Raw genomic sequence first — 12728 nt, forward strand, 5'->3', positions numbered from 1 at the left:
GTGTACATGCCAACGTGGCTGTCGGAGAGGTGCTAGAGCCATGTGTATGTGATAACGTGGCCGTCGGAGAAGTGCCTGAGCCCTGTAGAAGCGCAGCTGGCGGTGCTGCTGGGATCCTGCTGACGTCTCCTTGCTTCCGTAGGGGGCTGAGAACCACCGACGTCATGGACGCACGCGAGGAGCCATCATTACCTGTTACCGGGACGAGCCAGATGGGACGTCGGTTTTGTTCCCTCGTAGCCTGAGCTAGCTAGGGGTAGGGTAATGATGTATCCCCTGTGGCGCGGTCGGTCCGAGCCCAAGGTTGGGCGAGGCGGAGACTTCTCCTGAGGCCGAGGCCGGGGTCGGGCGAGGACGCGATTCCTCCCAAGGCCGAGGCTGAGGCCGAGTCTTGGGGTCGGGCGAGGCGGAGACCTCCTCCCGAGGCCGAGGCCTAAGGTCGGGCGAGGCGGAGCTTCCTGTTGCGCCCGAGGCTGAACTTGCTGTTGTCAGCCTTGCCCGGGTGGCTGGCACAACAGTCGGAGCGGGTTGAGCGGCGCGGTTTTCCTGTCAGATCGGTCAGTGAAAGGGTGAAGTGACTGCGGTCACTTTGACCTGGCCGACTGAGGCGCGCGTGTCAGGATAAGGTGTCAGGCGATCCTCGCATTGAATGCGCCTGCGATACGGTCGGTTGGTGAGGTGATTTGGCCAAGGTTGCTTCTCGACGAAGCCTGTCCGAGCTAGGTCTCGAGCGAGCCGAGGGTGCGCCCACTGCCTGAGGAGACCCTCGGGCGAGGCGTGAACTCGTCCGGGACTACTGTTCCTGCCCGAGGCCGGGCTTGGGCGAGGCGAGATTGCGTCCCGTGGTAGACGAGGCCTTGACCTGAACCGTGCCCATCAGTCTCTATTGTTTTTGCTGATGGTGCTTATCAACCGTGTTTAGGAGTGTTGGAGTACCCCTAATTACGGTACCCAACAGTATTATTGTTATGTATCTTTCCTATAAAGTTTGAATTTTTACACATTCATAAAATGATATTTATCCATATGGTTTCCTTTTGTTTAGTGTCCATAATGCTTACATTGTTTATTTTAAACTCTATTTTTTTCTTTAAATGTTTTTCATAGAAATCGTGCTAACATTGATCTTGACAAAATAGGGAAGAACTTGAATCATAAAGTAGCCATTAGGCATGAAATAAAAAATATGTCCAACTTCTAACTAGCTCTTAGTTGAATATATTTTTTATTTCCTACTTTAAGGGTTAGTTGACGCTAAAAGCCTCTTCATCCCTCGCCTGAAACCCCTTGGCCTAGAACCCCTTGACCAAAGAAAGTAAGGTCAAAGAAGGCTAGAGACGAAGGATCTGAAACAAAAAATAGGGAAAAAGGGACTCAAACATATTTTCACACTTTTTATCTATTTATAATGAAAATATGTATACTCTATTTAGATTTATGAATTAATAAAGTGTCCCAACTTTTAGAAGAAAAAAGGAACTATCTCAGTTTTTGGATATGTATACCATTGGAAATAACTTGTATATTTGTATGTGTATATATATTTATTAAAGTGTTATTCATAAATATCAATTTATATGCGTGAAATTCAAAAAATCGTTTTAGTACAGATTCTTGGCTATAACATAGGAGGATATAGAGAGGACCAAAGGGATTGAGACAGAGGGGAGTTGAGGAGGAAGCGAGGAGATGTGAAAGAAGTCGCGCACTCGCAAGAGCAAGGCCATGCATGTGGCGCCAGTTGGGATGCGATTGGAGAGACCAGGCTAAGGTTTTTGTTGATTTAATCTATATATCGAGTTTTTTTGTTAGACAAGAAGATTTTATCCACTTCAATCCTCTCTGATCTGCTTGCTTTCAAGCAAGCCCTAAGAAAATAATCTATGTTATGTCAGCCCTTTGTGTATGGGGTGCGACACGACCATGTGTATCGGGTTGTGGTAGCCCAAGCTCGTACAACACTGAGCCAAGATATGCTTGGACCAAGTCTAGAAACCGTGCTTCGATCTATCGTGCCTTGAGTTGCATGTGCTTCCATAACCAAACTAAGATCTAGTTTAGGAACTCAAATCCTCTTGGAGATTTGGAAGAATTGAAGTGGAAATAAACTGATTTTCAAACTAGCTCCAAAGTAAATTAGAAAGTGGAAAAAGGACAAACTAATAATCAAACCAAAATAAATTAGGAAGTGGAGAAAAAAAGGACCCATGGTATGTACTCTGCACAACCAACCTATTCTATTCTTGCCAAATGGGTTCACAGCAGCGGTTAGTGTATCTTCCCTCCCCACCCCAAGAGCCTTGCCTCTCGCCCGCACTTCCCTCGCACCACCGACACTAGCGAGCCATGGCATGCAACCAACACCTTCAAAAGCTCTAGATGCGGGCGCATGCACTGCCTCCTCCTATTGACCCCACGCGAGCGTGTCTGCCGCAACCGCAATGCCATCACGACGACCGTCCTCGTCGTCGCCGTCTCCTTTGCCTCTGTCAGCGGGCACGGCGGCGGTCCAGGTCCCAGGCGGCGCCGCGAGCTGCCTCCCCGCGGACCAGTCCTGCCTCACGGTCTCGGTCTCCGTCGGTGCGCCCTACTCCTCGCGTCGTCGTCACGACACTGCCACCGACGCCGCTGTGGGCACGACACACGCTTGCTGCACCGCAGCCTCCTACATCACCGTCCTCGGCATCAGCTTCGGCTCCCTGCTCGCCATCCTGCTCGTCATGTGCGCCATCCGGTGGTACCTCGTGCGGCGGTCCGCGAGCCGGGACGCTACCGCCGCGGCGGAACTAGAGAAGAAGCGGTCCAAGGGGCTGGGCGCCGACGCCATCGCCGCGCTGCCAGAGTTCGTGTACCAGAAGGAGAAGGATGCCAACGACGGGGAGGAGGAGGAGGAGCGGGAGCTCGAGTGCGCAGTGTGCCTGGGTGCAATGGTGCACGGAGACGCGGCGCTACGGCTGCCCCCGTGCATGCATGTCTTCCACCGGGGCTGCGTCGACGTGTGGCTAAGGGAGCACTCGACGTGCCCAGTCTGCCGCGCCGAGGTGGTCGTCAGACCGGCGGCCAGCGAGGGCTGTGGCCAGAAGGGCCAGGAAGGCGGCCCGTCGCGCGCGTCCATGTCGATGGCATGGACATCACAGGGAAGGCTGGTAGACGACGCGGAGAGGGACCTAGAGGCGCAGCTGTAGCGTGTATGACAGAGGTACATGATAGGAGTAGCTTTATGTTGCTATTGTTGTGTTTTTGGGATTTTGGTTACGAAAAGTGAGTTAGTAATAATTTGGAAGATTTGGCTGAAATTTGTAGGATATAAATGTATATGTAGTGTAGTATTCTACCTAAGGGGTATCGCATATTCACATATACCATTTTTTGTGAGAATAAATCTCTACTATGTTTAAGCGTAAGTTTAGTTGTGCGTTATTTACACCCCAGCGAGTGCAGAGTGCTTCGGTTCTACTACTACAACTCATATCTCTTTGTGTTATATAAATAAAAGATATTATAAATATATACATATATTAATAATTTTAAAATAAAACAATATAATTATGTTTGAATAAATATTATTTAAGTAAAATCCACCTACATAGTATATAAAATCCATAGCAATGTATGGACAAACGTTCAATGTTTTATATGGTGAGAATAAATAAAACAGAACGGTCAAGGTTCATGTCGTGAGGAGTGACGACGCGTTTGGTTGGAGGTAATTGAAAGGAGGGAATGTGAGTTTAGCGGTAGAAGTTTAGGATTCTTTGTTTGTTTGGTGAGAATGAATGTATTGGTGGGGACAAGAGTGGGGTTCACGGGACCAATCTCTACTAATCTATGGGCCTGTTTGGTTTAGCTTTTTTCTGAACAGCTTTTCTGAAAATCTGGCTGTAGAAAGAATCTGGCTGTGGGGAGAATCTAAGTATCATTATGATTACGTGTGGAGGAAGATAAAGTTGTTCATAGGGCTCAGGATCTAGAAAGTGACGGATTCCTACTATTACAACGACTCAACCGATTATGTATTTATGTTGATTTTGTATGGTTTTTGCCTCAACGAATTTTATAGAAACTGGCTGAAAAGCTGAGCGTTTGACAGTCCGCAGCAGCTTTTGGTGGCCAAAAACTGCCAGAAGCCGAAACAAACAAGGTCTATATGTATCTAGTGAGGACGTCCACACCCGGCTTCACCATGCCCCCGCTATAATCCCCACATACGGCGCCCTCCATCACGCCATCGCCGCCCTTCCCCACGCGATCCCCATCCCCAAGCCTTGCGCCACCATCCCGCCTTCAAAGCCGCGGGTGTGCACAGGGGCGAGTCCATGCCGTGCCCGCCACCCCCGCCGTGATAGCCGCCTACGCGTCCGTCGCCCCTGCCTGCCCCCACGATGCCCACTTCAAGAACAACAAAAATCCCAAGAACCGCGGAAGCCTGCCCATCCTCTCTCTCCCCTCACAGCGAAGTCGTCGTCTCCTCCCACTCGATGCCGCAACCTCGTGAGGGCAAGTGCACAGGTTCCATGCCCACGCCCCCGTCAATCACGCGATTTCCTTGCCGTGAATGTCGTCCAATCTCTCCTCGCCGTCGGCGTTGCGCACCCCCACGCTCTCATCCACTCCACGACTCGCCTGTCCTCCAAGTAAGTGGGCACGTGGCGGATCCGGTGCAGCCGACCCTGGGAGGAGCGCATCGCGGCCTCCACGCCCTCATCCACTCCTACACGTGCCGGAGGTGGCGCTGGCCAAGTTGTCGGATGACGAGGAAAACGACGACGCCTACTACTACGGCGCCGGTGACACGTCGTGTTCCACACTGATGACTTCGAGCACGGCGGCGTTGTCTACTCGCTCCTGTTCCTTCTTTTCCTCCTGCTCTGCTGGTGCGTGCCCGTGGTCGGCTACAACATGAACTTGGCCTCTGTCGGCCAGGGTGCCTCCGACAAGCAGTTCGGCACGCTGTCGCGGTGGCGGTTCAAGGAGCCCGACGTGGCAACGAATCGAGAGCGCGATGACCAGGTGAGTAAATTAAATTAGATTCGTCTCTCCATCGTCGATGAGTGCCACGACCTCGAGGTCCAGCTCTCTCCTCCTCATTCCCGCCTGTCCCCAGAAGCAGTCGCGTGCTTCGCGGTGCCTCACTCTGCTGCTACACCATCGCCGCCGCCGCGGTGGCTGAGCAGAGCCGCATCAAGGCGCAGAACCCCATCATCGAGATGGACGGTATGTCGGCCTCCCACCTCTCTTCCCTTCCATTTTGTGTGGGTGTAGACGTGTGGATGAGCCTCCCGCCACTCTTCTCTTTTGTCCTGCGTGGGCATATGCGTGTGGATGAGCTGATGACTGGACTGCTATGGCTGTTTTGTTTTCAGAGGATGAGATGACAGGGTCATCTAGAAGATGATAAAGGATAAGGTCTATGGATTTTATAATTGTTTTCTGGTGGTTTTGATCCATAGTAACCTCTAATCTGATCACTTGATGGTTTGCTGATGCGAGTGGGACATAATGGGATTGAAATGTGTGTAGCTCATCTTCCCATACCTGGAGTTGGATGTGAAGTATTACGACCTTAGCAACAAGGGCAAGTCTTCACTATGCAAACATGTACTTGTACTTCGGGATAGTGCTATTGTTTCCCTGTTGTTTTTTTACTTCAGCTACAATGTCTCCTTCAGTCCAAAACAAGCTGGCTAGCATGCTACATATTATTTGATTTTGCAAGTTGTATGATCTAAGACCCTCGAGCTTTGAATTTGCCCTGAATATTTACTTTCTAGCAGACCCATCGAATCTGAGAAGTTGTACATCCTGAGATGCATGTCATATTCATACTGCTTCTCTTTTCTTTTTCACTTTTTGGGGGCTCTACTTATCAAAATTTGAGCTGTATTTTGGGCAAGCATGCCTTTTTCTATGGGATGTGGTTTTTTATCTTCTTGATTGATGGCACATAAGTTTCTAATAGGCCATCAAAACCAAAAATGAGTAAAACATAACACAAAACAAGTAAATATGTTCTAATGGTGATTGCAGATCAAGACTAAGGATCCACTTTGTTGCATTCAATTGACTACACAAAAAACATATAAGAAAGGACATTTGGTATCAAAGGGGGCAATGGATATGCCCCCAAACATCATGGCATGATGTTGTTTTTAGCAGAAGTTTTTTGGTAGTCCAAAATGCAGTGTCTAAACCAAATTGGGTAAAACATAACACAAAACAAGTAAATGTGTTTTATTGTTGATTACAGATCAAGACTATGCACCCACTTTGTTGCATTTTGTTTTGGTGATTTATTGCGTTTACCTGTATGTGATCTATTGAGTCTAACTATAGCCTGAGTGATTACAAAGGTATGGTGTATGGGAAGTACTAAAATTAGAACTGTAAATTGGACTATATTGTGTTGTCTGCAAACATCTGTACCTTAAATAGATGCTTTCTTAACAATGAAAGTTTAGTTATCCTCCTACCGGGCTGTGGTGAAGATGGATAGATTCTCGTTGGGCCATTCACCTGATTTTGGTTTAGTGAAACACTTTGGCAAAGTTCCTAGATTTCCATGACCTTAGCAAGCTAGGCACACTCATTGCTCAGCATTTGCTAAAACCTTACCTAAGAAAAAGGTACTTCCGCATTTGATACTGAAGTAGTGGAGACCATCATGTGGAATGGGGCCTCTTCCACTAATTAATATAGGCACACCCTGTTTATTACTGTTTAGTTTGTTATTCCGCGAGTACGTTGATGATCCTTTGTTACCACAGTAAGGTTTCTGAAAAGAATATGGATCATTGAATGACATCTTTGGGTTAAGACACTTTGACGCGTGACCAAGAACATATGGTAAAATGGAATTCCAGTTCAATGGAAGTTAGAGTTCTAATGTGTGCAACAATAGATTTACTTTAACTCAGATGGTACAAATAAGCTCCATTGGTGAATCTATTGTGCTTTTTGGCGTGCATGTAAGATTTAAGCTTTACAAATATAGCATGTCCATTATATTTCTCTTTCCTCGAGCGATCTGTTGTTTCCATTTGGGGTAATTGTACTCAATAAATTAATTTGTTCCTTTGAAGGTTATTGACCTTCAGGCATATGTTGTTAAGGGAGTTGGGAAGGTTCAAGCCAAGTGGTCTCCAGTTGGTACAATTTCTATAGAATGCTCCATGAGGGAAAATTGTTTCACTGTTGCATTTGCAATAAGATGGTTGAATGTAACATGTGGAGTTAGAATTATTGTTATATGTTTCCCTTTCCTATACGCCATATGTCTAATTTTTTTGTTATGTTCATGCTAGCTATTATCATCTTTGGTTATTTTTATTTTTAATTATTCTACTTTGATAGATGGATGTAACAACCCCTTTTGTTATTTTTACTTATTATATGCTTGCATAGTTTCAGCGGGAAGAAGGGATAAGAACCTCAAGATCATATAACTATTCATCCCAAATAAAATAAACATGTTTCATATAGCTGCTTTTGTCAACTGTTTTTAGTGTTCTTATTCACTTGATTTGTTTCTCTAGTGGTAATGTGATTTTAAAACTACTGCTACCTATTGTTTGTAGAGGTGAAAATTAGTTTTTCCATGCGCAACTCTGCACATACCTCTTCCAAAGGTGTCGATGGCATAATTTCTTGTTTGCATTACATGACATTGTTTTATCCTAAGTTCAATTAGAATTCATTGTTGTAATTGTCAATGCTTTCTTTTTCAATCAGATATATCCACTCCAGCGGCTGGTAGCGAAGAGGGGCACATTAGTCTGCATGTTCTAGGGAGTCGATGGTGAAACTCACAAATGGCGTCCTTCTGGGGCAGACCATGGCTTCACCTTCCTACACTAACCTCATTGTCGCATATCACAGGACAAATATCTTGGTACGCTATGGTAGGTAAGAAGTGTTATTTCGTTTGGATTAGCTTAAAATGTTTATTCAGTCATATGGCCTGCTTGTATTGTTATTTATGCCAGAACTTTATTTTAGCTTTGCATATCTTGCTTTCTATTTACAACTTTAGGCGTAACATGGAAGCACTGAAATTGAACTATCTCTGTGTCAACCATTCTCGCTACCTGGTTTAAGCAATAGTGGGTTAATGTTAATAGAACTGTGCTCTTATCAGTCATAATCTTTCTTTAGTTTTGCATATTTGATTCATTCGAATTTTTATGTTAATTAAATATTGATTCAGAATTTTTTTCGTTCAAGGTAGGATATTGTTTCCCTTCTATTGGTCGTTTTTTATTGAACCCCATATCACTCATTTTGTAGGTGGTCAAGGAATCCAAATGGAGGCAATCTAGAATCTCTCAGATATAAGCAAGGTTACAGAGTTGATGTGGATATTCTTGACCAAACATGGGTGGAGGCGTCAAAAGCTGAGATCATGGTGATTTGTGGTTGTTTGGATATTCCTGACCAAACATGGTGATTTGTACTTGTAACCAAATCTTATGTCTCACTTAGAACCAGCGTATGGTAGTACAAGTACAATACATCACATTATGTCCGAAAACATGCGACTGAAAATTGATTGGTAAAGAGTCCTAAAACAAAAGCAATCATTATGCCCTAAAACAAAATGGATTCCAAAAGGAGTTGAGGGCTACTTCAACATAACCTGCAACTAAAGATCTTTGATACACTAAATAGGTCTCCAACATACATTAAAAAAGTTATTGTTAAGTTATTGTTAAGAAGATCACCCAATGAAGAAGAAACTAGATGGTGGAGTGGAGTCTAGAGAGTAGGACTAGAAAAAAGACTCGAGCATGACGAGCTGGCTTGGACTCGCGGAGGCTCGGCTCGGTGCTTAGAACAAGCTCGAGCCGAGCCTATTTTTCTGGCTCAAGAAAAGAGCGAGCTAGTTTGGCTCGCGAGCTGGCTCGACCCAACAACATTTTGTTACATAAAATTTTAGTTAGCATATATTATAGGTACTAAATAGACGATTAGTTTATGTTTTTTGAGATTACTGTACAAAATTAACTTATTTTCTATATTATATAATATATATTTATTTTACTAATTTAAAATGTGTCACTTAAATTATTTTTGAGATTTTATATTATATTTTGGAGATTGATTTCATGCTTATGGTCAGGATCGTTGGCTCGCCGAACCGAGCCGACTTTTTAGGCTCGCTAGAGGAGCGAGCCGAGCCGAGGCTCGTTACTTGACCGAGCCGCAGATGGTGTTTATTTGGAGAAGGTGCACTTTAGTGAAATCTGAATGTTTCAGTGAACACTGGGTATGTGTCTGTGTAAGGGAGTTTCAGAGAACTGTGTGTATGAGTGAACTATGTGTGTTTGTGTGAACTGAGGTCACATTTGTTTTGGTGAACTATATGTTTCAGGTTGTACACAGTTTGATATGTGTGTTTCTGACAGTATTTGTTTGTGTTTGTATATGTGTTTTGCGGGCTACTTCAATTTGTTTCAGCGAACTCAGGTTGCATTGTGTCAGTTTGTTTCAACAATCTTTGAAAATGTTTCTATCAAGTTATACAGAGTTAGGTGCCTGTTTCAGGTTATACATAGTTAAAAGGCAGTTTTAGGCTATACACATTTTGAAGTCTGAATCTTCAGCGCCAGTTTTCATCCTACACATTTTTAGCCACCAATTCACAATTTAAGGTATGAAACTTTAGTGCCAATTCACAGCCACAAACAAAAGTAAATACAAATTGACAACTACCACAAGTGCACTTCTTTAGATCACATATACACATCACTTCATTCAAACAGGCACTAATTTTGGTGTCCAAAGCCGAGATCAAGGAATTCATACCTGTAATATATTGTAAAGATAACACTCATTGTATTCTTCGCCAAAAATATAACACTCTCACTATATTGTTTGTAAAGATAATATATTGTAAAGACAACACAATTGTATTGTTTGTTGTCAAATAATTTGGAGATATTTTGTCACATGGATTTTGTATATTAAAGTGATGTTTGTCATTCCATATCTATGTTTTATACTAATTTTTAACACTCGTGGCAACGCACGGGTATATACCTAGTTCTCACTAAAAGCTGATTTGATTATAATATCATCAATGTAAACTTCCATAGTGTTTTCCAACAACTCATGAAAGATCAAATTCATAGCCCTATGATAAGTGGCACCGGCATTTTTTAAACCGAACGTCATGACAACTCATTCAAATAAACCAATGAAGCCTACACATATGAAGGTTGTTTTAGACACATCTTCTTCGGTCATGAAGATCTAATTATTTCCGACATTACCATCAAGAAAGCTAATAACTCTATTTCTTGATGCATTATTAATTAACATGTCGGCTATAGGCATAAGATATTCATCTTTAGTAGTTGCTCTATTTAAATTGCAAAAATCAATGCACACTTTAAGCTTACCAAACTCCTTCTCCATCAGCACAATATTAGAGACCCATCCTGTGTATCTGCAAGGTCTAATAAAATTAGCTTATAAGAGTCTATAAATTTTGTCCTTAATCCTGGGGAGAAAGTCTGGACGAAATGATCTTGGTTTCTGCTTGAAAGGCCTGAAACCGGATTTAATAGGTAGCTGATGGTCCACTATCTCTCGGCTTAATCCTGGCATCTCGGTGTAACTCCAAGCAAAGCAGTCAGAATATTCTTTTAATAAACCGATCATTTCATCTCTAAGATCGGTTACAGGGTCTTGTTTACAAAAGTCGGCATTGGAGTTTTACCATCTTCTATGTCAATCTCTTCCAAAGGACCTGCCGATGTAAATCCCTATCTTAACTTGTCGAGATCCCTAAACTTCTCTATTGCGCTCACCTTAGAGGAATTAGATGCGCTCTACGTGGTTGCGGACTGTCCGACCTTGAAGGCCAAACTGTCCGCGACACTGGACTCGTGTTGCGGCTCTCTCTAACAGTAGCCGGACTATCCAGACTTAGAGGCTGGACCGTCCAAGTAAAGGCCAGACCGCCCGGCCTTAGGGACCGGATTGTCTGTAATAGAGGCTGAGCCCTGCGACTCTTTCTTGTTTTCCTCGGACATTTTGGCCTCAGGGGTCAAATTGTCCACAACCTAGGACATGCTATCTTTGGATGTATTCATTATGTAACCTTTAATTGGGGTTTAGCTGATTCTCCATCGGCTCTAGCATTACAGGAATGAAACCTTTCTTACCTATACTTATAAATTGATATTAAAAAATCAACTCATGTGAGACATCTAGCAGTCTCATAGGTCCAAAACACAAGGGCATTAGTCACGGCAATGCAGGCTGATGCATCATCATGTACTTGTTCTATATCATCGCCTACCCATTGCAACAACATTTGATGTAAAGTAGAAGGTACACATTGATTAGCATGGATCCAATCTCTGCCTATGTGAAAGGGAAATGTGCCCTTGGGGTATTTCTATAATTGTTTTGGTGATTAGATGCCCAACACATTGTTTTAAGTTTATAAGTGCCAAGATGCAAGTCATGGAACAAGGTATGTTTCTAGACTCAGTAAATTGTTTTAAGGTGCTAACATGTTCATCTAAGTGCTAGAGACATAGCCAAGGAAAGAGGAAAAGAGATGGAGAAAGAATGGCTCGGTTCAACCAAACCAGCACAAGTCTGTGGCGCACCAGACTGCCCGGTGGTGCACCGGAGAATGTCCGGTAGTGCACTAGACAGTGTCCGGTGCCCAGGCTAGCCCGGTGGCGAACTGGCCACTCTCGGGAAAAGAAAAAGGCGCTGCGGCTAAAAATCACTCGTGGGACCCCTAGGCGCTGCGAACTGGCCACTCTCGGCTAACAACGCTCGTGGCCAACGATCGGCTGCGCAATCAGGGGGCGACGCGTGGCCCGCGCCAACGGTCGGTTGGGCACACCGAACTGTCTGGTGGTGCACCGGACGGTCCGGTGAGCCAACAGCGCTCGTGTCCAACGATCGGCTGCGCAATCAGGGGGCGACGCGTGGCCCGCGCCAACGATCGGTTGGGCACACCGGACTGTCCGGTGTGCAACGGACAATGTCCGGTGCGCCAATCGGACCTGAGGCCCAACAGTTGACTGCGCCCGATTAGGAAGGAAATCGAGCACCGGACAAGTACTGTAGTTGTCCGGTGGTGCACCGGACTGTCCGGTGCACCAGTCGACAGAAGGCAAGATTTGCCTTCCAAGTTGATCTCCAACGGCTCCAAGCTGCCTTGGGGCTATAAAAGGGACCTCTAGGCGCATGGATCAGAACACCAAGCATTCACTAAGCATCCTAAGACTCCTAGACTCCGCCTCCACGCATTTGACTTGTTGTGTTAGTGATTTGAGCTCCATTTGAGTCGTGAACTCCCTATGCTATGTTTCGAGCTCAAGTCTTGGCTTGTGTGCGTGTATGTGCTGCGGATTTGAGTCTTGCGTGTGTTGCTCTCCCTCTCTTACTACTGTGCTTCTTGTGTGATAATCATTGTAAGGGCGAGAGGCTCCAACTTGTGGGGATTCCTTGCAAACGGGAAGAGTACTCTAAAAGAAAAGGTCGTGGTATTCAAGTTGATCATTGGATCACTTGAAAGGGGTTGAGTACAACCCTCGTCCATTGGGACGCCACAACGTGGAAGTAGGCAAGTGTTACTTGGCCGAACCACGGGATAAATACTGCGTGTCTCTTGTGCTGCTTTTCTGTGTGATCGATTACATTCCAAGAACTCGCTTTATAACCACTTGGTTTAATCAAACTAACATATCATAAACCAAGTTTGT

At 44.8% G+C, this 12728-nt stretch overlaps 1 protein-coding gene and 1 pseudogene across 3 annotated transcripts; both read left to right on the forward strand.

Annotated features, from left to right (window-relative positions):
• Positions 1-2297: 2297 nt before the first annotated feature.
• Positions 2298-3360, forward strand: LOC103628322 (RING-H2 finger protein ATL40). The gene has a single exon (XM_008648543.2). The coding sequence runs from the start codon at positions 2442-2444 to the stop codon at positions 3183-3185; it is 744 nt and encodes a 247-aa protein (XP_008646765.1). The 5' UTR covers positions 2298-2441; the 3' UTR covers positions 3186-3360.
• A 1075-nt stretch (positions 3361-4435) lies between these two features.
• On the forward strand, positions 4436-5707 carry LOC100193448 (E3 ubiquitin-protein ligase pseudogene; annotated as a pseudogene). Of its 2 annotated transcripts, NR_160038.1 has the most exons (3): positions 4436-5010; positions 5105-5214; positions 5364-5707. The product of NR_160038.1 is annotated as an E3 ubiquitin-protein ligase pseudogene, transcript variant 1 (transcript). The 2 variants fall into 2 exon arrangements; NR_160039.1 differs by having other exon boundaries at positions 4436-5214.
• The last annotated feature ends 7021 nt before the right edge of the window (positions 5708-12728 follow it).

The sequence above is a fragment of the Zea mays genome, chromosome 5 (genome assembly GCF_902167145.1).
Source record: "Zea mays cultivar B73 chromosome 5, Zm-B73-REFERENCE-NAM-5.0, whole genome shotgun sequence".
NCBI lineage: Eukaryota > Viridiplantae > Streptophyta > Magnoliopsida > Poales > Poaceae > Zea > Zea mays.